Source organism: Pleurotus ostreatus (genome assembly GCF_014466165.1).
Source record: "Pleurotus ostreatus strain PC9 chromosome Unknown scaffold_2, whole genome shotgun sequence".
NCBI classification, from domain to species: Eukaryota; Fungi; Basidiomycota; class Agaricomycetes; order Agaricales; family Pleurotaceae; genus Pleurotus; species Pleurotus ostreatus.
In genome coordinates, this window is record NW_023503157.1 from 4,451,243 (window position 1) to 4,476,294 (window position 25,052).

The 25,052-nt window shown below is 52.6% G+C and overlaps 9 protein-coding genes across 9 annotated transcripts; 4 read left to right on the top strand and 5 right to left on the bottom strand.

Annotated features, from left to right (window-relative positions):
* Positions 1-76: 76 nt before the first annotated feature.
* Positions 77-983, top strand: PC9H_004436 (uncharacterized protein; the record flags this gene model as incomplete). Its single annotated transcript, XM_036774020.1, has 2 exons — positions 77-529; positions 585-983. 2 exons carry the CDS (start codon positions 77-79, stop codon positions 981-983), a joined length of 852 nt encoding a protein of 283 aa, XP_036635493.1.
* Positions 984-1,857: 874 nt separating this feature from the next.
* Positions 1,858-2,301, bottom strand: PC9H_004437 (uncharacterized protein; the record flags this gene model as incomplete). Its single annotated transcript, XM_036774021.1, has 1 exon — positions 1,858-2,301. One exon carries the CDS (start codon positions 2,299-2,301, stop codon positions 1,858-1,860), a length of 444 nt encoding a protein of 147 aa, XP_036635494.1.
* A 194-nt stretch (positions 2,302-2,495) lies between these two features.
* PC9H_004438 (uncharacterized protein) lies at positions 2,496-5,062 on the bottom strand (the record flags this gene model as incomplete). The annotated part of the gene is made up of 5 exons (XM_036774022.1): positions 2,496-2,629; positions 2,681-3,437; positions 3,491-3,611; positions 3,661-3,805; positions 3,859-5,062. The coding sequence occupies 5 exons, from the start codon at positions 5,060-5,062 to the stop codon at positions 2,496-2,498; spliced, it is 2,361 nt and encodes a 786-aa protein (XP_036635495.1).
* Positions 5,063-5,603: 541 nt separating this feature from the next.
* PC9H_004439 (uncharacterized protein) lies at positions 5,604-6,338 on the bottom strand (the record flags this gene model as incomplete). The annotated part of the gene is made up of 3 exons (XM_036774023.1): positions 5,604-5,779; positions 5,830-5,959; positions 6,021-6,338. The coding sequence occupies 3 exons, from the start codon at positions 6,336-6,338 to the stop codon at positions 5,604-5,606; spliced, it is 624 nt and encodes a 207-aa protein (XP_036635496.1).
* A 1,848-nt stretch (positions 6,339-8,186) lies between these two features.
* Positions 8,187-14,854, top strand: RPB1_1 (DNA-directed RNA polymerase II subunit rpb1; the record flags this gene model as incomplete). The annotated part of the gene is made up of 16 exons (XM_036774024.1): positions 8,187-8,273; positions 8,321-8,519; positions 8,571-8,641; positions 9,234-9,479; positions 9,550-9,855; positions 9,910-10,156; positions 10,212-10,389; positions 10,444-10,523; positions 10,574-10,595; positions 10,644-10,691; positions 10,741-10,801; positions 10,852-14,269; positions 14,326-14,334; positions 14,457-14,528; positions 14,576-14,605; positions 14,730-14,854. 16 exons carry the CDS (start codon positions 8,187-8,189, stop codon positions 14,852-14,854), a joined length of 5,199 nt encoding a protein of 1,732 aa, XP_036635497.1.
* A 132-nt stretch (positions 14,855-14,986) lies between these two features.
* PC9H_004441 (uncharacterized protein) lies at positions 14,987-17,388 on the bottom strand (the record flags this gene model as incomplete). The annotated part of the gene is made up of 6 exons (XM_036774025.1): positions 14,987-15,393; positions 15,462-15,665; positions 15,725-15,916; positions 15,976-16,929; positions 16,984-17,268; positions 17,322-17,388. 6 exons carry the CDS (start codon positions 17,386-17,388, stop codon positions 14,987-14,989), a joined length of 2,109 nt encoding a protein of 702 aa, XP_036635498.1.
* A 177-nt stretch (positions 17,389-17,565) lies between these two features.
* Positions 17,566-19,289, top strand: VPS4 (Vacuolar protein sorting-associated protein 4; the record flags this gene model as incomplete). Its single annotated transcript, XM_036774026.1, has 8 exons — positions 17,566-17,589; positions 17,639-17,750; positions 17,805-17,970; positions 18,027-18,359; positions 18,419-18,649; positions 18,708-18,839; positions 18,891-19,192; positions 19,273-19,289. The coding sequence occupies 8 exons, from the start codon at positions 17,566-17,568 to the stop codon at positions 19,287-19,289; spliced, it is 1,317 nt and encodes a 438-aa protein (XP_036635499.1).
* Positions 19,290-20,227: 938 nt separating this feature from the next.
* PC9H_004443 (uncharacterized protein) lies at positions 20,228-20,847 on the top strand (the record flags this gene model as incomplete). The annotated part of the gene is made up of 3 exons (XM_036774027.1): positions 20,228-20,467; positions 20,546-20,638; positions 20,719-20,847. The coding sequence occupies 3 exons, from the start codon at positions 20,228-20,230 to the stop codon at positions 20,845-20,847; spliced, it is 462 nt and encodes a 153-aa protein (XP_036635500.1).
* Positions 20,848-22,369: 1,522 nt separating this feature from the next.
* Positions 22,370-24,334, bottom strand: SAT4 (serine/threonine-protein kinase HAL4/sat4; the record flags this gene model as incomplete). The annotated part of the gene is made up of 4 exons (XM_036774028.1): positions 22,370-22,731; positions 22,832-22,949; positions 23,044-23,376; positions 23,435-24,334. 4 exons carry the CDS (start codon positions 24,332-24,334, stop codon positions 22,370-22,372), a joined length of 1,713 nt encoding a protein of 570 aa, XP_036635501.1.
* Positions 24,335-25,052: the final 718 nt, after the last annotated feature.

A 25,052-nucleotide genomic window follows, 5' to 3' on the forward strand; every position in this document is an offset into this window, starting at 1 on the left:
AAGCCAGTGATGCAAGTCCAATCACTTTAAGAAGATCTTAGTTTGCCCCACTCTCGTCTTGTCTCTTCATCCGCCCATGACTATGCTAGCCGGAGAACACAACAAAGGCTTGCCCGCTGGGTACACCAAGCTCGATAGTACTCCCCCGCAATCCCATGAGACTTACCCCCCGCTCCCTCCATATTCTCGCCCTTCAGAACCCGGTAGCAGTAGCGCCCAAGGAGAGCCACCATGCAACTGGTTGAGCGTTTCTCGCGACAAGTCCGAAAGCATCAGAGGCGTGTACCTCGTCGACCCCTATCTCGACATCCCTGAGGTGCTACTCGCCGTCCCCCAGAAGGAAACAGAGAAACAGGCGAACTTGGTGCTTAAGACCGAGAGGGGGGACATAGACGTGACTGTGCGTATCCTTGGTGTGGAAGGGGGCACGTATATGAGGCCCTGCCGCGATGGAGATGCCGCGAGCGAGCAGGGGGATCCAGTGTGCATCACGATGTCCACATCAAAAGGGTCGATCACTAGTAGACTTGTATGTACCTCGAGTTGCAATCTCTCCTCCAGGATTTTCTGATTGTGCAGCCAAGGTTTCTGTCGAAGGTTCAGGCGCCAATCCCCGGGCTAAGCTCCAATTTATGGCCCGGGCGGACAATGGTTCAGTCAATCTTTTGCTCCCTCGATCATTTCTGGGGATGATCTCGACTCATCCGCCTCCGGCTTCAGTACCGTCGCCAATAGTACCTGTAGAGATATCCCCCGATCTCCAAAGCAATGCAACAGTAATCATGGACACCGACAGGAAGCGATTCTTCATCGGACACTCAACGCAGCTGCCCAATCACTCGAACTACGATAAAGTAGAAATTTGTATTGCTGGAGGCAGCGTGAAGTTGGGATACAATGACGAAGTTGACGCGGAGTGGTTGCTGCAACCGAAAACCTTCATTCAGAGGTTACAGGAGTGGCGAAGGATCTTATGTTGTTGATAATTTGCAGTTAGGTTCCGTATATGAGTAACACATATGTATCTGTCTTCGTCGAAATCTCGTCTTAAATCGGCCAAGGAGTTGACGGAGAACTCATAGGCTGATGATAAACCAGCCTCTCTTCGAGAGTATGACAGTTGATGCTCTCAAAAGAGATATCTAGGCGGCTTTAGAGGACACGATACTCACATATTCCACGGATGCATAGACAACCTGAAATAAACCGCACAATTCGGTACCGTCACACCCTCCACAGCCTTTCCAGAATGCGTGAATAGATCCGCGGTGTAGGCCGGGTGACGCTGGCTATCATATCAGCACTCATTGTCGACATAACATTAGTTGAACACAGATCTTTGCGGGGTGTTTCGAAACAAGTGGCTTCGCTATGCGAGAAGTACCCTCTGGGAAGACGCAGTTAGAGGAATGTGGTTTTCGTTTCGATGCCCTAACCAATGTGCGAGGACCAGAATCGTTGTCGTTAATTAAGATGGGTACTGGAATATTGCATCTAGTGGCGTTGTGTCCAACCCCTCCCGTCGTCGACGTCCTTCGTTCCATCACCGAGGAGCAGGATTTGTAGTAGTTTCGGATGATAGTGTGCGAGAAGGTCACATTGTCTGTCCCATTTACGCAGTCGAACAATCCTAGGTAGGAAGGAGGGGCTCTGGGTTAGAAAGCGTTCCACGAAGATGGAAACGTCTTTGACACGTTCCCTATAGATCTGGAATTGGATGCCAGAAGGGTGATAAGTTAGCGAGGGGATGCAAACAGGTGACCGTCGGCATGATAAGGACAGCGACCACTATGCAGACGAAAAGATATACACAACAAACGACAAAGATCCACGAAACAAGTCGATATTTAAACCAATCTAATACAAGCCTTGAATTCTATCCAAATGATCGTCGCAATCCTCTTGCGGTGTCGAAGGCACTAACCGCAGCGTAGCCATTCGTGGACCAACACGTTCTCCACCAAACTCCCCTTCGATCTTCGCTTCCGTCCCCCTCTCGGCACCACAACCCCCTCCAAAAACAAGGGAGTACGGCGTGAGGTGTTCGTCGTCGGTAGCTGGAGACGAGTAGCAGCATCCGCCAACAGCGTTGCTATTGCCGTATTCCATCCCGATACCCAGACCTCGATTGTAATCGACGGCACCTCCTCGAGCATACTCCATCCCGTCCCTAGGACGGCAATCATCTCTCTTCTCGTGCACCTTCGCCTGCTGCCCACCATTTCCACTCATTTTCCCCATAGAAATCCGATGCCTCACTCCCCGAATCCCTCGTCCAATACCACCCGGTCTTGCAAGCATGTGGTTCACCCGAGGCGGGATCTGTACTACACATGGTATTGTGAAGACTGAATAAATATATTATAGGTGCGTTACTTGAACAAACTGTCTACAACTAATGAAAGCGCCAAGGTTGACTAGGGATAGGTAAAGAAATACATGAGTTGTAGTAAAGTAGAAAATGACAGCGTAGAATCGCGATTAGTTCCGAGGAATTACTCAGGCGTCTGCCTGCCTTCGTCTAGCTTGAATGACGAAGACTGACGGCTCGGGAACAAGCTGAGGCTGGGCATCGCAGATGCAGACGAAGTGGAGCCTTTCAGAGCCTTCGCATTCATCCTATGTTGCCCTGATACTAAATGTTAGAAAAGAGCAAAGAGAAGCGTAGAGAACTACGTACGTTTCGATTGTGATTCCTCTCGTTCCGTTGAGTTCGCCCGTTTACGCCCGCTGAGAACCTGGCCGTGAATGGGATAGTTTTTTCCGGGCGCCATCTGCTTTCGTTCCTCCCGTGGGTACGACCGAGGAGTCACAGTGTCCAGCTCGACGTTCAACTTTTGACATTCCCAAAGGTGGACATGGTTGAGTATCAAGCGCTGCATGGCTTCGTGGAGATGAAGGGGTTTGGGTGCCGGAGTCACAAGTGCCCATTCAGGGGCGATTTGTTCGCCGAGATCCTTCATCAAGGGAACGATGAAGGAGAGGTCTTCGTGCAACCATAGCGCCCAGTAGCTCATCTGGAAGAAAGACGACCTTGAGTCCTGAATTTTCCCAACTTCATGCTCCGCAATGTTCGACCATATGTCACGAAGTCCCTTGGCGTTGTTGTCTTCGTCGTTGTTCAATGGCTTGGCAAGTAAGACGAACGCAACAATACACCAGTATACAGACTCGGCGTCGTGACGGGGTTGATGTTCAAAATTGGCCGACCGAAGGGCATCGTTATCTTTGTAAGCCTTCTGGAGCTTTTTTGAGAGATGGCCACCATGCGTAGTTGTGTCATCGTCAGAGAACTTTCGCATGTCGGAGGTGTCGTCGTGGTACACTTGATGGTACTTCTCCACGATGTCTGACTCTAGCTCCGGCATAGAGGGAAACCCATAGAGATCCAGGATTGCACCGAGAGCGACAGATCGAGAGATGAACTTTGGTGTACCCTACAGAGTTTGTCAGTCAGAAGCAGCGACGAGGTATAAATGATTGAACTCACAGTACGGTACCTCAATGGTTTGTCGTCGGTGTCCTCTCCCTTCGCCACGACCCTGGTTTTATCGAGGTTGGCACAATTGTCCATGTCGATTAGTCGCGCCATCGGATCTGCCCTCGCTTTGCTATGGGACCATTGTGAGCGCGTGATATTGTGACCGCTATCCCACTTACCCTGTCAAAACTTCGTTGATATACACTGGACGCTTCTCGCCTGTGAATGGGACAATGCCCGTCGCATCTTGAGCGTCGACAACAATGTTTCCGTGACTGATGTCCCGGTGGAGCAACTTGCGCTCCGAGAACATGAAGCGATGGGCTAAACGGTCTCAACATCAGCGAGCAGAAACAGAAGAGAAAGAAGATACTCACCTTCAAGAATGTCGTACATCCCTTTGAAGAAGTCCACGATGTTCTTGCATTTCGTGAGAGGCCGACCGTATGTCTGCATGATCAAGCGGGTCTTTATTCTTATGCAGTCGTTAATGCAGACCGTAATTGGGTACCCAGGGGCGTATTCGACCTCATATTCGCGCTCGACAGCGGCAAATCCAGGCACGGTCCCTTCTCGATGAAGGATTTCGTACATTTCGCCCTCCTTGAAGCGGGTCCGAGCGTCACGGTACGTGTCCTTGATCATGATAGGACTTTTTGGCTCGTCACCCCCCGACTTGACAACCCATGTCATCCGCGTCCACGGCTGTCCGACGAACGTGACTCGACAATTCTTGTAGATTTTGTTACCGACATCGATGTTCCAAGTAGGCGGCCGAAAGATGTCGTCGGTGGAAGCCAGGGTTATGGAGGGGTCTCCGGACGGCCTGTCGGGGCGGGGACAGTAAAGTGTGTAGACATACTGCAAGAGTCCGATGACATCGCCCCAGTCGAATTCTTCGGATGTGGTGAGCCCCGCAGAACAGCTGTACTGGATTTGGTAACCGCAAGGCGAGACAGAGAGGCCGTACATCCCCACCAAGTCTGGGCGGGACTGATTGCCACATGCAATGTAAGCGCCGCACTGCCCTGCACCGGCGCGTGAATCAGAGGCTTGCTTCTCCTCGATCGCTGACAGGACAAGGTGCCACGGCATTCGCTTCCGGGAGTCGAGATCGAGCATCGCAATGATACTCGCAAGTGCGCAAATGAGATCTGGCCGGCCGGTTTCTATTCCATTCGGGTGATGTGCTGGGGTATACCGGCTGTTGGTGCGAAAGGTGAGGGGTTCTACCTTCGGACAAATATTCTCTACAATAACCAACATGGTTAGTGGTGCGATGGAGAGGAAGAAAACGTAATTACCGTGTATCTTTCTACACATGTGGTTGAGAAGCTGCTCGACCATAGTGTAGTCAGTTTTCGTGCTGTCCCTGAAGGCCAATGCAAGTGCGAGTAATTCAGCGTCGGTGGAAAGAGCCTCGAGGTCGTCGTGCTTGTTCAGGAAAATTTGACAGAATTCGGGGTTGGGCACAAGCGAGCCCTTGGGGAGATGCGTCGATGTCATTTCTCTTCTAGTATTGGGAGGCGGCTTTGTCGCTTTCACTGGGCTGCTCTGAAGACGAACTGTTCGGTCAGACATGTTGGGTTGACAGAACGAGAAGCGGAGGCCATCACATTTATACTCACTTAAATGGCCACAGAAGTGATACAATGGATTTCTGCCAACTGCCCAGGTTGCTTGTTCTGGTAGATGTGGAAGTCAGTGGCAAGTCAGAACGAAGTGGCGTCCATTGTCGAACTCGAATATTGCCACACACGTGACCGCAATATTTGATCTCCGCACTTTCCCAATACACTACCTTCCAAAACAGGACAGTGGAACGCTCTTCGGCCACTCGAACCGACACCCCTGTTCTTCCTTCACAATGGATCTTTATGCAGGTGGCCTTGACATGATGGTTGAACGTTGGTCGTGTGGACTGGGTACGATATGTGGCTACGCCGGAGGAAATAACCACGAGAAGCAAGTCACATGGTCGCGATATGATTTCCTGAACTTGTCTGCGTGTTTCGACAATCCACGCGACATTGCATGTATGAAATGTAGAATAGAAGGGCAAAATAACCCTCAGTTGGGGGATGATTTGCGATACGTGGCGGCCTACTACGACTAACGATCATTACTCGACTGAGCGAACATGGAAGAAAGTTGCTCCGACTAGCTTGAGCCCGTACGTCTCGCCAAACTTGATCGCTCCCCAGCTCCTCCGCTCCTCGAGCGCCGCCCCGTATTCCGGCGAACCTGCTGGGATGGTAAATTCACCAGCGCTAGACGGCTCTTCGAAGAGCAAGAATACTGTCGGGGTGATCAGGGGCCAGGCGAGACTGAAGAGGGAGATCGCGCACCATAGCGATGTAGTCCGCTGCCTGGAGGTGGCCCAGGTGGTCTGTAAGGCGTGGTGGATGGCTTCGTCTTTAGAGCGCTCAAACTGCTCGTTTGGTCAGATGTTCTGGCAGGGGACTTGAGGCCAGTTATCTATGAAATAAGTCGTTTACTTTGTGCTTTGATTATAAATCAGAAGGCATAGTAAACGCACCACCCAGTGCCTGAACTCCTTATACTTTGGATCAGCCCGTGAGGGGGCGTCTGGATCGCACATAACCAACGTATAGCTCGTTTCGCTACTACCCTCCCCTGAGTTCGGTGTACCCATCGGAGTAAAGACGATATCTGGTTCATCGAGCGTTTCGTCCCTGGTTAGCTCGTTCCCAAGAAGCGCTTCCTTCCCAGTCGGCCATACGACGGAGAAGAGAACGGAAGGGGAGAACGCAGCAGACGGCGGGATGACGTCGGGGATCAGCTGGACTGAAGCGAGAGAGGCGGTCACTTCTGCCAAGGGGTCGACGTTAGACATTGTCGATGGACGACAGTAAACATCGACGTGGTGGTCTCAACAGAGAGTGGAGTTTAGTCGGACCGTTGACTGGTTGTCTCGGCCCGGCGAAGAAGGTTGCCATAATAGTGTACGTCCCCTCTAGTAGACGGCGCCCAATACCCTCCTTGTGGCTTCGACAATTACCTCCCACACTGAATTGTGTATTCTTTCCTCCAATGTTTCCATACTTTCCCCGGATCGCATGTATACTTCCCGGACCAATCCAGGTTGCCCTTGATCAAACACTCACTACGCGATGGACCGTCACTCCGGATTTGGTGATTTCTTCCTTTCGAAAGGCCTCGAACACGAGGTGGGTGGTGTGCATTCCGTCGAAAGCACCAGGGAGTACGGGATGCAGGCTGATCAACTGGATGCCACTCCTCCGATCAACTGGATGCCACTCCTCCGATCACCTGTGGACATATCCTCCAGAAGCCGAAGACGGCTGTACGACACATTCGACATCTCTATCTCAATCAGTCAGACATTCGCATAGGTTCGCTTCCAAGTAAACTGGCGAGATGTGTGCGGTTGGGGTCGGGGGTCGGATGCCTGTGATGCGCAAGCGATAAACCATATGCTGCCTTTCGATTCGAGGCTGGTTCCTGCGAGGAAATGAGGGCGCTTTGGCGTACAGGCGAAGACAGCGACTTACTACCTGACCCTCATATTACGACTATACGACTCCACAGCATCGGCCATCGTCGTTGCAGGTAAAAGGGAGGGGGGTGGCAATGAAACTTGGCCGTCTAGAGGGCATCCATCGCACACCAGAAATCAACATTATTGTGTTATCAACTTATCCAGTGTCCGGAACGCAGCATGGCCAGTTTTGTGGAGACTCGGGAGAGTAATTCCCGTGCGCAAACCTTGCGCTCATTATCACCGCCTCAACAAACATCAACGAGAAACGCCGAAGATATACAGAAAATCTTTTCCGCACCGCTGCACTGCCCTCTATGGATGACCCCATGGTTCTATACCCAGGGGATATATTCCATTCAGCAACGAGTTATATCCTATCCGTTCAATCCTGCCTCCTCGCTCTCTTTTCTATTGAAAGATAGACTATGTCATGATGGTGTACGCCTGTTCGGAGACGACAGTGAGGCTCTGGTGCTATTCCACATGTCCGAGTATAAGGATAACCACTGCGCCTGCCGTATAAGGTCATCTTCTACCTTCTATACACTAACTTGACTCACGTAGCGGATCATTTGTCGATATAGCACACTTTCAGAGTCACTGATGTTTCGAGGTTATGTCTGAGTTAGGTAACTTTCTGGTTCCGAGACCTGTCTCCTGAGTCATGTCGCCGGCCGGTCCGTCCTAGGCGCCAACGACCGGTATTTTGGCAGGCAGAATTGTGAGCAAGCTCTCGAATTGGACGAAAAATAGGAAGCCAATATTTGACTTTTAGTCGAAGACGGGCGTACCCCGAGAAGTCGAGCCTATTAACTCAGCATGCCAAAGTGCTAAGGATAAGAAAAGAAGTTTCAGCGCCATCGCTTTTCGGCGTATTGTATTATGTAAACAAAGCGCGAGGTGAATCGGAGCCCAAGTGTGGGAATTAGTCAGTCTTACTGGTTGTCGTCGACCCCCATCATCTCGCCTCGCATCCACGTCGTTGGGCACAAAACGCGCATTTGGACGGTCAAATTCGCCTCGAGAGCACCAGCTCATTGCCATACGGCATTTTCTCTCTTTTTCCTGCTTTCAATCGGTTCAAACTTCGCTTTCAATCACGTATCTTCAAAAACGCACCCCTCAACACTACACACGCTTTAATCTTGGTTCTACGTCGTCTCATACACCCTTATAATTATGCTGGGCCATCAGTTTGCCTTCTCTGCGGCCCCCATCCGCAAGGTGAAGGAGGTTCAGTTTGGGATTCTGTCCCCGGAGGAGATAGTAAGTTTTCCAACAACCGCCCAGCGTCACCCCTCATTTTTTTGCAGAAAGCCTATTCTGTCGCCAAAATCGAGCATCCGGAAGTAATGGATGAAGCTACTCATAAACCGAAAATTGGAGGTCTGATGGATCCGCGGATGGGGACTATAGATCGAAATTTCAAGTGTCAGACGTGCGGAGAAGGTATGTCTGAATGCCCAGGTCATTTCGGTCATATAGAGTTGGCAAGACCCGTCTTCCACCCTGGTGCGTCGCGTATTACAGTCGTCGTTTTCTCTCAGACTCAGCTCTCTGTAGGCTTCATCCTGAAAGTGAAGAAGATCCTTGAGTGTATCTGCGTAAATTGCGGGCGACTAAAGGCTGATATCGTGAGTTGACATCTTGCTTCCTCTACTCGTTTCGCACCCCCACCATCCCATTTTCTGGGGGCTCTCTCCAAATCCATGGAGAACCCCAAACCCGCACCACGTCAGTTTCTCGACAATCGAGGCGTTCTTCTGCTCGTGCGCATTCGGGGGACGAGGGAATCGAATGGGCTTGTCGCTTGACCGGTCTCGCTCTTTTCTTCTCGTTTCCCACCTGTACATATAATGCCACGAGCGGTTGGACACGAGGTTGCGTGGTGAAATGGGGGGCTGAACGAGATAGTGCGAAAACACAAATCTGGCTGTACCAGTTGACGCCCGCGTCGCTGATCGGTCGTGATGGACAGCTCCTCCGCTTCTCGCTGTGACGCAGCTTGAGGAGCGTGTGCTGGGCTTTTGCACTAGTTTTAGTCTCACCCCCTGTGTGTACTTCACCTTTAAGTGTCGGCCTGGATGTCCTTTTGTGTATATCCCATGGAAGACAGTCGCTGACGTCTACTGTCCCCTTTCCATGATGTCGTCGTCCTGGCCTTCCCCGTCCCTCGATCTGACCTCCGTTGTCTGAATGCTCGTGAACGTCTGTTGGACATGTAAGTCGGACCCCAACTTCTCGGACAAGATCCGCCACATTCGCGATCCCAAATTGCGTATGGCGGTCGTTTGGAGCCACTGCAAGACGAAGATGATTTGTGAACCCGATGAGCAGAAGGACGAGGCCGATGGTGCCGATGCCGAGGAACCCAAGAAGGGGCACGGCGGTTGCGGCCATACCCAACCCCAGGTGCGGAAAGAAGGTTTGAAGCTGTTCGTGCAATATAAGAAGTCGAAGGAAGACGACGAGGTCTGTATCACCTCGCCATTCCGCTGAGATCGCAGCTGACGAGATCCCGTAGGATGGCAAGTCGCTGCAGCCCGACAAACGGCTCATCACGCCGTCAGAGGTGTATACGACGTTCAAAAAGATGACGGACTCGGACCTCCATATTATCGGGCTATCCGAGGAGTATGCTCGGCCGGAATGGATGATCTTGACCGTCATGCCTGTTCCTCCGCCGCCTGTGAGGCCAAGTATTGCTGTAGACGGGGGCGCCATGCGAAGCGAGGACGATCTGACATACAAGCTCGGGGACATCATCAAAGCCTCGGCCAACGTGCGTAGATGTGAACAGGAGGGTGCTCCAGCCCACGTTATCTCCGAGTTTGAGCAGTTGCTCCAGGTCAGCTCGTGTTTGGATCTTTATGAAGTTTGAAGTTTACCTCTTGATGTTCAGTTCCACGTCGCTACCTACATGGATAATGACATCGCTGGGATACCCCAGGCGCTCCAGAAGTCGGGTCGACCTGTCAAGGCGATTCGTGCTCGTCTAAAGGGCAAGGAAGGAAGGCTACGTGGGAATCTGATGGGTAAACGTGTTGATTTCTCGGCGCGTACCGTCATCACAGGTGACCCAAATCTGGAGCTGGACGAAGTAGGCGTACCGAAGTCGATAGCCATGAACTTGACCTTCCCAGAACGAGGTGCGTGTGAAGTCAAGGTCTATGGGTCCCTCCTACTCACCGTGCCCGTGAATAGTCACACCGTACAACATCTCCTATCTACAGGAACTTGTTCGTAACGGTCCGACAACGTACCCTGGTGCTCGGTATGTCGTCAGAGATACGGGCGAGCGTATTGATCTGCGGTATAACAAGCGGGCGGATGCTTTCCTTCAATATGGCTGGATCGTTGAGAGGCATCTAAAGGATGGCGAGTAAGTTTACGTTTTTATATCTCCTGCCCGTCCATTAGCTCAACCCACCGCTAGCTACGTTCTTTTCAATCGACAGCCTAGTCTTCACAAGATGAGTATGATGAGTCATCGGGTGAAGCTCATGCCCTACTCGAGTACGTGCCTCCCTATAACGCCTGAAGCCCGATACTCATCTTTCCATCAGCGTTTCGCCTGAATCTTTCCGTGTAAGTGTATTGTGCATGGGTTATTTATGAAGCTAGACGTCTCGTTAGTACGCCGCCTTACAATGCCGATTTCGACGGTGACGAGATGAACATGCAGTACGTGTTGTGGTCCTCGTTTGTCGTTTGTATTCTCATAGCAGCCCAGTATACCACAGAGTGAGGAGACGCGCGCGGAACTGAGTCAGATAGCTTGGGTACCACGGCAGGTGAGTATTGACGTTCCGTCTGCCTTGCTCCAGCTCAAACCTTGCCGCAGATCGTATCCCCCCAAGCGAACAAGCCAGTCATGGGAATCGTGCAAGATACCCTTTGCGGTATACGCAAACTCACGCTGCGAGATACGTTCATGGACTGGAATGCCGTCCAGAACATCCTCTTGTGGGTTCCTGATTGGGATGGCATAGTGCCGATCCCAGCCATCATCAAACCCAAACCGATGTGGACGGGTAAGCAGATCCTCAGTTTGGCCATACCTCGGGGAATCAATATCTTCCGTGCGGCGGAACCTAAATCGTCGAACCCCGTTTTTGACGACGGCATGTGCATCGAGAACGGAGAGATCATCTGGGGGATAGTCGAGAAGAAGACCGTTGGTGCCTCTCAAGGCGGTCTCGTTCACGTCGTCTTCCGCGAGAAAGGTCCTGAGGGCGCGCGCGCGCTGTTCTCTGGATTGCAGAAGGTCGTGAATTACTGGCTTTTCCATAACGGGTTCAGCATTGGCATTGGGGACACGATCGCAGACGCCAAGACGATGGCGTTCATCACGCAAACTATCGCCAGCCACAAGGCCGAAGTCGCAGCCATCACCGAGCGAGCGACTATCGACGAGCTCAAGGCCGCCCCCGGTATGACGATCCGTGAATCCTTCGAAAGCCAAGTCGAGCGGCAACTCAATTTGGCCCGTGATACGTCTGGTCAGTACGCGCAAAAGAATCTGAAGGAGGACAACAATGTCAAGCAGATGGTGGTTGCCGGTTCGAAGGGTTCCTTCATCAACATCTCCCAGATGTCGGTTTGCGTGGGGCAACAGAGTGTGGAGGGGCGACGTATACCGTTCGGCTTCCGTCATCGAACGCTTCCTCACTTCACGAAGGACGATTTCAGTCCTGAGGCAAGAGGCTTCGTCGAGAACTCGTACCTTCGGGGGCTAACGCCCCAGGAGTTCTTCTTCCACGCCATGGCAGGTCGTGAGGGTCTCATCGATACCGCTGTCAAGACTGCCGAAACGGGTTACATCCAGCGTCGTCTCGTAAAGGCCTTGGAGGATGTTCAGGTCTGCTACGACGGGACCGTCAGGAACTCCCTCGGCGATCTTATCCAGTTCGTCTATGGCGAGGATGGTATGGATGGCGCCTTCATCGAAAAGCAGAACATCGCGACCTTCGGTGTCAACCATGCTCAATTCAAGCATAACTATCACGTCGACGTCGTTGATCCCGCTGGAGGTTTCTTGCCAGGCGTCCTGCAGGTTGGAGTCGACGACTCCTCCCCAGAGCTGCAGGCGAAGCTAGACGAGGAGTTCGCCCAACTCTGTGAAGACAGGAAACTCTTGCGCGAATTCGTTTTCCCTCGAGCAGTTCCTGGCTCGGCCCACTACCTTCCTGTCAATCTGAATCGAATCGTGCAGAATGCCTGCCAGATCTTCCACATTGACCGACGGAAACCGAGCGATCTCGAACCAGCCTACGTCGTCGATGCCGTAAGAGACCTCGTGAAGCGCCTCATCGTCGTTCGTGGCGACGACGCCTTGAGTCGCGAGGCGCAGACCAACGCCACCCTCAACTTCAGCATGCATCTTCGCGCTACGTTCGCATCTCGGAAGGTCCTCGAACAGCATCATCTAACCAGGGAAGCGTTCGACTGGGTTCTCGGCGAAGTCGAGGCGAAGTTCAACCAGTCCATTGCGAATCCCGGTGAGATGTGTGGCACGCTTGCTGCCCAGTCTATCGGTGAACCAGCCACTCAAATGACCCTCAATACCTTCCATTATGCCGGTGTATCGAGTAAAAACGTCACCCTCGGTGTACCGCGTCTGAAGGAAATCATCAACGTCGCTAATAACATCAAGACCCCTTCACTGTCGGTGTACTTGGAGCCTGAAATCTCAAAGAATCAATACCTCGCGAAGAATGTCCAACAGGAGCTCGCTTACACGACTCTTCGTACTGTCACGGCCGCTGTCGAAATTTGGTACGATCCTGACCCTTCCTCTACCATCATCGAAGACGACGCAGTGTTCGTCGAATCTTTCTTCGCAATCCCCGACGAGGAAATATCCAGCAAATTGCATCTCCAATCACCTTGGCTCCTGCGTTTAGAGCTTGATCGAGTCAAGATGATTGATCGCAAGCTTACTATGGCCTACGTCGCCGGGCGTATCTCCGAGTGTTTCAAAAACGACATCTTCGTAATCTGGAGTGAGGATAACGCGGAGAAGCTCATTGTTCGTTGCCGAGTACTCAGTACGCACGACAAGGAGGATGTCAGCGAGGTCGAGGAGGATGTTTTCTTGCGACAGCTAGAGAACACTATGCTCAGCTCCGTCAGCTTGCGCGGCGTGGAGAACATCAACCGTGTCTTCTTGATGGAACACGACAAGGTTACGACCGCTGAGGACGGCAGCATCCAGGCCAATCAGGAGAAAGAGTGGGTTTTGGAGACGGACGGGGCCAATCTCAAGGCAGTCATGTGCATCGATGGCGTCGATTTCGCGCGGACCTATTCAAATAACTGCGTCGAGGTTTTCAACGTGTTGGGGATTGAAGCTGCGCGCGGCGCTATCATGAAGGAACTGCGAAACGTCATCGAGTTCGATGGATCATACGTCAATTATCGCCATCTTGCCCTCCTTTGTGATCTCATGACGCATCGAGGAACTCTTATGGCCATCACCCGCCACGGCATCAATCGGGCAGATACTGGCGCTCTGATGCGATGCTCGTTCGAAGAAACGGTGGAGATTCTGATGGAGGCCGCTGCAGTAGGCGAAAAGGACGATTGCCACGGAATCGCGGAGAACGTCATGTTCGGACAGATGGCCCCCATGGGTACTGGCTCGTTCGACGTCGCCCTCGACATCGACATGCTCAAGGATGCCATCGTGGATCATCGCTTACCTGTACAGTCTTTGCTTGCTGCCCAAGCTGACGGTGGCATGACTCCTGGTCAGGTCGCGATGACACCTTACGACACCAATTCGCCTACATGGCAGGACGGCATCTTCAAGGCTGAGCAAGCCGCGTTCTCTCCTCTCGCCGTTAACGGTATTGAAGACGCTGCCAACATCCAGTACATGCCCTTCGGCCAAAGCCCCCTAGGCGCAGGCAGCATGTCACCTGGCGGCCCTATGTACAGCCCTAGTTCGCCAAACGCGTACTCTCCGACCTCACCCAGCTTCGTACCACAATCTCCCTTCGTTGGCGCTACATCGCCGTTCGATATATCTCCGTACAATACCTCGCCCTTCTACGATCGCAGTCGTGGGGCAACTTCTCCTACGTATTCACCCACCTCGCCCGCCCTCAATCTCACGTCTCCGAGCTACTCACCTACAAGCCCGCGACAATCATATTCCCCGACCTCGCCACGCTATAGTCCGCAATCCCCTTCATTCAGCCCAACATCACCTCGATACTCACCTACCAGTCCGTCGTTTAGTCCAGCTTCGCCGAGATGTAAGTAAAGTCTACTACCTTGTCCGTGCTTCATACTGATCTCCATGGGTTAACAGACTCTCCGAGTAAGTCGTGTCCAGTACTTTTTCTTACCATTCTTAACCGTCGCCCTCCTCCGTTTCTCCCTCTGCAGCATGTAAGTTCTCTATCGAACGCCATTGCTTCCCTTTGTCTTACTCTTTCTTAGCGCCAAATATGTCGCCGTCCTCTCCGAAATACTCCCCTACCTCGCCAGCCTCGCCTTCTTCCCCTAAATACTGTAAGTCATCGTGGATCACTCATAATCGCTTGCTAATTTCTCCCCAGCTCCCACTTCCCCTGCCTACTCACCAGCTTGTAAGTATTTACCACCTGTATCGTCGAAACTGACTGACTCATCGTTCCTGCGACTTCTTAGCGCCTGCTTATTGTTAGTGGATTCCTTCTACCGTCCGCTCTCCTAATGCTGATACACTTTTAGCCCCTGCTTCTCCCGCATATAGCCCCACGTCGCCGTCCTGGTCGCCGTCCAGCCCGGGGCACAACCAGCAGCAGAATGGCAATACACGCAAACCCGCATACTCTTCTTCGCCATCATGGGATTAAAGGGACGATATCCGACTGCGATGGACTGTTTACTCGTATGATCTTTACTGCCGTACATAGCGTCATTTTATCTAGCACTTCACCATATGTAGAATACCTTGCACTTTCCAATACAGCTAGATGTGGCTTTATTTACGCTCGAGCGGACTTGAACCAATCCCTTGCTACCTCCCACCCGACTTCTGTAGCTTCCACGCCTTCGAGGGGATGGCCCTCTTTTTCGAACCACAGCATCTCAACCTCCTTCGACCTGGCTTTGAGAGCATGGTAATATCTGATTGCCTGTGGGGGCGGGACACGCATGTCGCTACCGCCAATCAGCAATAACACTTTGGCCGACACGTTGTCCACATGGGCGATCGGCGAAGCGCGGTACAAGTGTTCATAGATTTCCGGAGTGACCAACGAATCCGGGGTGAATGGCAGGCCTAGCTCGGAGAAGGCCCAGTCAGGGATATCGGATATCGCAAGTTCGCCGCATGAGATGACGGGGTTGCGGAGGACTGCTGCGGAGAAGACGTCTGGGTACTGCCCGATGACTACATATCCCGCCATATGTCAGTTCAAGGCGAGAAGTTGCACGTTGAATGTTGATCAAGTTACGTACGGTGAGCAGCGAGGAATCCGCCATGGCTCCCTCCGGAAACGAACTGCTGCCCCTTGCCGAATTTCGCGATCCCGAGGTCGACGAGGTGCTTCACCGACGCCATGCAATCCTCGACGTCGAGCGAGCCGCAGTTTCCTCTCAGCGCCTGGACGTACTGCTCCCCGAAACCAAGGGAGCCGGTGTAATTCGGCAGGGAAAGTGTGTCTAATATTCTGGTTAGCCTCGTGTAGAGGTTTGATGTGGTGAGATATGAATATACATACATCCTTCGAGTGCCAACGCGATCGTTGCTGCAGAAAAGGCCGTGGTGGGAGTATAGTGGGGTCCGCCATGCGGGATCGTGATCAGCGGGGGTGTCGTCCCGACATCCTTGGATTTATATACGACCGTCTCCGTGGGGTATCGGCCTGGGATTGGCACTATTGATACATCCAACGTCTTCAGAGCCTTTTCGACTAAATTGATCAGTTAGTTGAAATACGTGGATCTCATCGGGTAAGGAGAACATACTAACCGTCGTTGGGTAATAGAGCATGATCGATGAGATATTGAGTCGGCGGGCTGAATGGATTCTGTGCGTTCAACTGGAGGACGAAAATGCCGTACGGCTCTGCGGGTGAACTGCGCACACATATTATCCTCGATGCACCGTCCGTTCCAAGGACGTTCCAGCTGTCCAGTTCCCCGGGGGTCAGCTCAAAGACCGAGCCCCCCTCAACGTCGATGAGGAAGATCGTCAAGCGTGACCGTTTCATCGAATGGCAGGCCATATATGTCTTGCCTTGCAACTTCAAGAAAGGACGTTGAGAAAGCCCGTCGAGATAGAGACCAGCGAAGGAGTCTTCTTGCGCTTCCCAGACAGTTTCTAGGACTATGCGCGGCTCCTCGCTAGTAGTGCGTGAATTATATCGGTGGAGAGTAGAGCACCCGGCATGCGCACCGCCCGTCGTTGTCGAGAGCCAGAAGACATCGTCACTCTGAGAATGCGGGTCGGAGACGATGCGTCTGAGAGACCTGCAAGACCTATCAGACGGTGTCAATTTCGTCGCACTGCAAGGAGCATCAGGCACGTCCGCGCCCGCATTAGGGATGATGATCCTCCATATACCAACCAGCCGATTGAAGCATCCTTTTATCCCAAGAAGTCGCCCGTCAGCGGTATACTCGTAGCCAGTGGCCAAGAGTTCCGTATCGCTGATAAACGTGGCCTGGCCGAAGAGTACAGTGGTGGAGTGCGACACGGAAATACGGCTGAAGGATGGCGTTGGGAGTATGGTGTCTTTATCGGTGATATCACGCCAGCGATATATAAATGTCGTCGGGCGCTTCCTGGTCGGTAAGCCTTCGCCGAAGCTGGGGGTGAACCTGAAGCGATCCAGCAAGCTGCTGTCCTTGCCCGGAGGGTTGGCCTCTGCAGTATATACTACCGCACCTTCTGTCGGCGAGAAGGAAAGCGTCGACAGATAATCTAGGTTGATTTATTTAGTGCTTCATCTTCATCGCGGGCAGCGAAACATCTCACCGTCAGAATAAAATGCCCCATGCTTGTCTGTAACTTCAGTAGATATCTCTAGACGATCGCCACGCCAAATCTCCACGAATCGCTTCTTGTCGTCTCCGTTCCCCGATTCTCGCAAGACGGCTCTGAGCTGCCCCGATGGCGATACAGCTGACAGTGCGATCTCGGGGGACACCTCCTGCATGTTCCCTGATCCTACCAGTCCTGCATCGTTAATAAAAATGGTCTTCGACAACGTCTTTTTTGCCTTCTGGACGTGGTCCCTCACGGAATATGTGACTTGTACAACTAACGCGGCAATTAGCTGCGGGGAAGTGAACGTCCTGGAAGAGCATGAGTACCATTGTCACTGATAGTTCCTGCGACTGGAATCGGAATTTCTGCAAGCCTTCGAAACATGGTGCTCATGGTGCTCGGTCGTTCGTGACTCGAAGGATGAAACCGTGAGCCTGAGATTCGTATAGAAGCGTTCAGCTTCGCTGAGACAGGGGCTACGAGCGCTTATACGCGTGACGGCGCTTGTCTTAAGCATGCGCAGGTTGTTTGCAGGCCAGTGGCTCTCATCGGTTCGTTCCTCTGCCCAGCATGTCAAGTGCAAACAACCTCGACGTGAGTCTATCGTCTACAGCAACGCTCGTTTCAACTAAATCTCCCACAGCGAGCCATTTCCATGGTGCAGAAGGCCATCGATGAAGATGTAAAGCAGAACTACACGGAAGCCTACAAACAATACATGAACTCTCTGGATTACTTTATGCTGGCACTGAAATGTGAGTACGTGTCCCGTATCTGCTCGTATTAAAACAGCGATCTTATCTACGCAGATGAGAAGAACGAGAAATCGAGGCTACTGATTCAGACAAAGATCAACGAGTATCTGACGCGCACCGAAGTGCTGAAAGAACATATCTCATCGCAAGGGGAGAAGCGCTCGAGGAGCGCGGTGGGCGTAAACGGGAGCGGTGGTAGCACCGGTGGCGGCGGAACCAAGTGCGTTCTCCTTATCTTTACGCGGTTCACACTTACTTATGAGATGACCTCGGCAGGAAGGACGACGACGATGGGCAGGACCCAGAGATGAAGAAGCTGCGGGCGGGGCTATCCAGCGCCATATTATCCGAGAAGCCGAATGTGAAATGGGAGGACGTTGCGGGCTTGGAAGCCGCGAAGGATGCGCTGAAAGAAGCGGTCATTCTGCCTATCAAGTTCCCCCATCTCTTTACCGGCAAGCGCACACCGTGGAAGGGAATCCTGCTCTATGGCCCTCCGGGCACGGGGAAATCGTTTCTCGCGAAAGCGGTGGCTACGGAAGCGAACGGCACGTTCTTCAGTGTCAGTTCCTCGGACCTGGTGAGCAAGTGGCAGGGTGACTCGGAACGGTGCGTGTATTGGTCAGAATGGTAGGCTATGGCCTCGGTCTGACTATGCTGCTGCGTAGGCTGGTCAAACAACTCTTCGAGATGGCGCGCGAGAATAAGCCGGCTATCATCTTCGTTGATGAAGTCGACTCACTGACTGGCACGCGGAATGAGTCTGAATCTGAGGGCTCGCGACGTATAAAGACGGAGTTCCTCGTGCAGATGAACGGGGTGGGCCACGATGACACTGGTGTGCTGGTGTTGGGCGCGACGAATATCCCGTGGCAGCTAGATAACGCTATCAAACGAAGGTCCGTTGTCTTCTTTGCTCTTGCGTCACTGCGATTTACCTTCATCGATTATGATCAGATTCGAGAAACGTATATATATCCCTCTGCCCGGGCCTGAAGCAAGAAGACGGATGTTCGAGCTACACGTTGGCTCAACGCCCTGCGAGCTGACCAAGGCAGAATATCGGATCCTTGGAGATAAAACAGAAGGGTATGCACGCCCCCCTTCTCCTCAGATCCGCTGACCACGACGCATTTCCAGCTACTCCGGCTCTGACATCTCCGTCGTCGTTCGGGATGCTCTCATGCAACCGGTCCGCAAGGTCATCTCGGCAACACACTTCAAGCGCATCCCGTGGCCAGACGCGCCCGAGATGATCAAATGGACACCGTGTTCCCCAGGCGATCCTGACGCCGTAGAAAAGTCGTGGACGGACGTGGCCTCAGATGAGCTAGTCGAGCCGCCGTTGCGGTTGCCTGATTTCCTGAAATCACTGGCCAGCGTGCGACCGACGGTCACTGAGGCGGATATCAAGAAGCATCAGGAGTGGACTGCGGAGAGCGGTGAGTTAGTATCTGCTTCTTAGCAGAGTGAGAATTAGTCGGATGTTGAGCTGATTGTGATCTGTTCCGCGTTCCGCTAGGCAATGAAGGCGCTTGATCTTGGTGGTAGAGGCGATCGGGCGACTGCTGTAATATTTTTATCGGCATTGTGTATGTATAATGTTCATGGGTTGAACGGAGAACACTTGGATCGCTCCGCCAGACTGAGCTTCGTCGGTTGGATCCATTTGTCTTTCTCCATCCGGCCATTCTCTTGGCGTGAACGGGGTACGGCGATAGCCTCGGTCGGCCGTTGAGCGGCTTCCTATTTCAGATAATCCTCCAGCGTCTTCATGACTACGCCATCTCGTTATTCTTATATCCATAACATAACACGAACAGCTGTAGGCTTCATGTCGTGGAAGAAGACCTGGCTATTAGCTAAAGACCACGAGTTGTGCTTCTGCCTTGCAGTAGCCTGTAGCTCAACAGCATGCCTTTACCGCACGGCCGTCAATCGATGCCATCATGCATCATGTTGAAGACTTTACTGACTTTGTGATGATCATCATATTTCTGTAGTCTTGCTCTTTCACACCACCCCAACAGTGGCGTGGCTTGCCTAGGCATCTCGCTGACCAGCCTCGCCGCGACAACACAGCTTTTTGCATTTGTGGATAACTTCCTCACATCCTCGATACAGGTGGCCACAGTGTTGCGACAGTGGGTCCACACTTTACGCCTGGTTCGGCAAAACAAAGATACAACCGCATTGTTTCCCTGCCACTCGCTTTGCCCTCTTTATCTTTATTATACTTTCATTGTCGCCACAGACCTCCGAAGGAAGTCGCAGTTCGCTCCCTCTCGGGTATATATATAAGGAGGTTGGTCCGTTGCCTCGTCATCCTTTCTTCAATCTTCCCATCATCCCAGCTAAGAACTAAGAACGCTCACTGCCCTAGCCCCCTTAGCGCCACTGCTCCTCTCTTACTACTACGTACACTACTTCACTACAAGTCTCCTTCAAGCAAGCTCGCCCTATAACAACCTGAAACAATGACGGTGACACCTAGCCCACGACGGAGTTCACGGTTATCCAAGACGTCGACGTCTCCACTGCACGGTCCGTCTTCACCACGCTCGCGGTCACGCCGCAGTAGTCCCCCCGGAAACAAGCTCCGCCCAGTCTCCCCTGAAGAGCTGGCGGAGTGGCAGGAGGGCGATCAGGACAGCGATGCGACGCTATCAGAGCCGCAACCATCTGAACTCGACGAACCCTGGCCGTTCACGTTTAGGGTAAGCACCCGTCCCCGTGTTACCCCGCATTGATCGTAATAGCGACTCACTGACGCACGCGCTTAATTACGAATGTAGCCCGGAGAAAGCGTGTGGATACGCACTGCTGGCGGTAACTGGTACCCCGGGAAGGTGTCCGGCCAAACGACACGAAAAGGCCAAACGCGAGAGGTATGATCATCACCTGTTCATTATAGTACATACTTTCTGATTATTATGATCATCATATTTATTGGCGTCGCATCGCACAGAGAGAAGGACTGTATTACCCCGTCGTATTCTGCGACAAGCTGCGCAAATACTTCGCTCCGCTGAATGGCGAGATCAAGCCCGACACCCTGCACGTTCGAGGACTCCTCAAGCAGGCTGGCTGGCTATGATATGTGATCATCTTGTCCTGATCATGATTCATCATCGATTCGATGCATGTTGTGTATTTATGTGTTACGATCACATCGTGCTGTTGCCCTGGTCCATGATGCAAACCTGCAGGCGAGTTTCTAGACTACTTGGGATGCGACGCCTTGTTATGAATAGAACCCATTGTAGTTTACTTTCACGATTCCGGAAGCCACGAACAATGAATATCTTGCTGTATTTGTACGTCAAACGGAGCCAAAAACTGCGACCCACATGTAAGCGACCGGGCTGCTTGTCAAGTACTTGGAAGTATCCGTTGAGGAGTTGAATGCTAAATCTGGGGTAGCTCTCGTACATATATCTACTGTACCTACTGGCTACCAGCTTACTCGCGAGGGTCAGTTCGAGCCGCCTCATCTGGACCTCTCTCACAACATGGCATTGAAACAGAGATCAAACTATAGACGTTCATGGAATTGGTGAATGGACAAGGTACGATGCGCACGAAAGACATGTTTCATAGTTCGATCACGAGGGACAAGCACCCATCCCTAGGAGACTCGTAGATCTATTCTTCTGACGGAGTCGCTCGTGTCTTAGAATGAAGTAGCTGTCAGGCACCCTCAATTGTGATCCCGTCGAGTCCTAAGTTATGAAGGAAATGGACATCGTGCACACCACGCCGCACGAACACCATCATAATGAAGTGCTGGGATCATGATTTGAATGCTAATTGCAGATATAATCATAACAAGCAGTGCATATTGCATGCATACAAGCGTAGGGTATATGTATATTTACAATACAATACAGCTGCAAGGGCGTTGCAATGGACGTACATTATCGATATCATTTAAATCTGGGGATCTGGGAATGCGGGCTCCTCGACACGCCATCAAGATATTGCAACAAAACGGACTATTTACTTAAGAATGTATGCACAATGAACGGTAGGACATTAACGCAAGGGATGCCTGCCGCCACCCGGGACTATCAGCGCAACTGCCGCCATCGCCATTGACGCTCTTCTCTTCATCCTGTGCGCTGTCAAAGCAGCATAAGGAATGGAAAGATGGAAGCGATGGAAGCGGTGATGAGAGATGGAAGGGGGGATGCTAGGAAGCAGGAAGACTGCGGAGCAGAACGCAAGAAGTTGTATGTATGTACGAGTATACCGATATCGGATAGGGACAGCAGCGAGAATGAAAACACCAAGCGACGCGGACGATGGTATCAGTGGCAAATTGTACATATAAAATAGAGGATTTGCTGAACATGCGCTGGTAGTAGAGGAAGAGAGTCAGGGTTTGGGGGGGGGGGGGAAAGAGCTAGCAAGAAGCACGGGAGAAGGAAAGAGTAGGTAAGAACTAGTCAAGGTTATCCAGGTCAAATTCGGAGAAGGATGGATAGATGGAACGCCCCCGAAGGCCGGAGGGCGACACGGTAGAGAACATGTCCTAATGAAGCGAGGATATTAGCACGTAGACACGAGGAAAGCTGATAAGACGTACCATCCTCCATTCGCCTATACACGTATATCACTTAGTTGAGCTGGGCCTGAGCCAGCGCCTGGGCATGGACATGTACATGGCTCGGCTTTTGCACCTCATGACAGACCTCAATCCCCTGTATCCACTCGTTCTTCAGCACTTCCTCAATCGGCGCCCTCCGTTTCGGGTCCGGCTCGAGCATGCTCCTTATTAACGGCCGGCACGCTCTCGGGGACAGATTATTGATCGTCGGGGGACACGCCGCCTGCGCGGGCTGCGATGACGAGCACGCGCCGGCATACGCGGCGTAGAGCTGATCCGACATCTGCGCAGCGCGCCACGGCAGCTCTTGGAAGTGCAGGCAATAATAGACAATGCCGCAGGCCCAGATGTCTACCAGCCGGGCGTCGTACGCTGTTGGTGGGGAAATGGGTACGGGGGTGATTAGAACATAGAGATATATAAGGGCATGCCAGTTAGAGCCCGCCGAAGCATAAAGGCTAGTCTGGCTTACGTTTGCCTAGGAACTGCTCTGGGGCGATGTAAGGCTCGCTCCCGCAGAGACCGGTTGACATGTGGATGGTCGATTCCCAGGGGAGGCGGTACACGGTCGATGCACCGTAATCACCGATCTGCAACATAGAAAACATGTGAGTATTGCCGCCACAACAAAATGAAGAGTCGATGGGTTTCGGAGGAGAAAAGGGAAGGACTAAGCAGACGCACCTTGAGATGCCCCTTCGTATCGAAGAACAGGTTCTCCGGTTTTATATCCCGATGAGCCACGCCCTGGCTATGGAGGTAGGACACGCCGCTGAGTATCTGCTTAAAACAGCACTCGACTTCGCTGGGTGACATCCCCCCTTTCTTGATCGCAGCGTACAGATCGCCTCCTGGACAAAACTCCATCACCTCGCACCAATGCTGGTTCTCATCTTGCACGAGATCGACGGTCTCGACGATGTTGGTGTGGTGGAGGGTAGAGGAGATGCAGAATTCGGCGGTGAGCTTCTTGACATATTCTTTTTCTGTTTCGTTCTTTCTTCTCTTGCGGAACTCCTGAGGTGATACGAGGGGGATGAGGAGATGAAAGAGAGAGAGGAGCGGAGGAACGTACTTTGACTGCGTACAGCTTCTCCTCAGCCCGATCCCACTTGTGCGCGAGGCGGACGACAGACGTCGCACCCTTTCCGATGGCGACCTTCTGGCACACTCCATACTTCTTCGTCAAACTGACATTGCTCTCCCCCGCAACAGACTTGGCTCCGCCATCCGAATCGCTCTTTTTACTGCTCCCCGTTGACCTCTGCGACGATTTCCGCGTGAGCTTCGGAGTTGATGCGAGAAGATCCTTGAGGTTAAACCGGTACTTATCGCCGTCGTTTGAGTGTACCGACGATGCTCGCCCGGTTTTCGATGGCGTGATATTCGGATCTGGGGTGGGTGGGGCAGAATTCTTGCCCGCCGAGGTGCTTCGGGCGGCGGCGGTCGGCGGTGGGGCGAGCTTTCCCCCGGAGACACCTGCGGACATGCTTGGGGCTCTGCTGGGGGCCTGACTGGGGGGTCTTGTCGAAGGAAGACTCCAGCTGTCGCGCTCTGAGAGTGTGGGAGAAGATGCTGATGACGCCGGTTGGGAGCTCTCGCTCGCGCGGGTCGACCCCTGCTGTTGCTTGAGCGTCAGCTTTTCGAGAGCCGGTCGGGTGTACCCCGGCTGCTTCTCGAGCGAGCCGCTTTCTGGCGGAGGCAGTGGGACGTGGTGGATGTGGTTCATGGTTTGTGGAGCGAAGTGGGTGTGGACGTTGGGTTTTGAGGTAGGGGCTGCTGGTGGTAATGTGACGCCTGCTTTGGGCACGGTGGTCTTATTGTTGATGTGCTGTGGCTGCAGTTTGTGCTGTGGCCGTTGCGTTGCTGATGGTGGTTGAGTTGTGTGGGATATGCCCTCATGCGGGGGTTTGTCAGAACCGTCCGGGCCTTCTCCGTCCGTCTGCGTGGTCTCTGAGGAGTCTGGGACGGTCATGAAGATTCGGTGCGTGGAAAATCAGATTGGGATTGGGTGATAACGGTGAAGATTGGGAGGTCTGAGGGGTGCTGGCGTGGTGGTTTATTGGGACATCATGTCGACGGCGTGCACGTTCCGGGGGTTTGCGTAGGGAAAATCGAGAAACGGGCCTGGAAAAAGGGAGACTTCGGGGGCGGGCACCAGGGCCCTGGACGGGGGAACGAGGAGGAGAGGAGATGATGGTGGTCAAGAGCAAAGAGGCGAAAAATTGGGAGACTGATTCTCCAGCAAGAGCCGGTGCTTACTTCAGCCGCGCCACCCAAGTTCACATGTCCTCCAAAACAGAAACATATTATCGTTCCAAATATTCCCTTTCGATTCGCTACGGTAAATACAGCACAGTGCTACAATACAGCGCCTCTGTTAAAGGAGAATGCGGACGATTGAAACCCCGAGAACAACACGACGCAAAGGGGCTATCAGCTGGCCCTGCTGGCAGGCAGCGTACAGGTAGCTCACATCAAGAAGCCTGAAATGGGTCCGGTGCTGCAGCCCATCATCTGCGCACACCATCATCGAACAAACTCAGGCCAAGACTTCATACGGGTCCCTGCCAATGAAATAAGCGCGATAAAGGTCCCAGCGTCCTCGCGAAATGAAAACAGGAAGCGCAGAAGGATATCGATGGCGAGCAGGCGATCTTGCAGGGTTTGATCACAAGAACTGAGGCTATTCC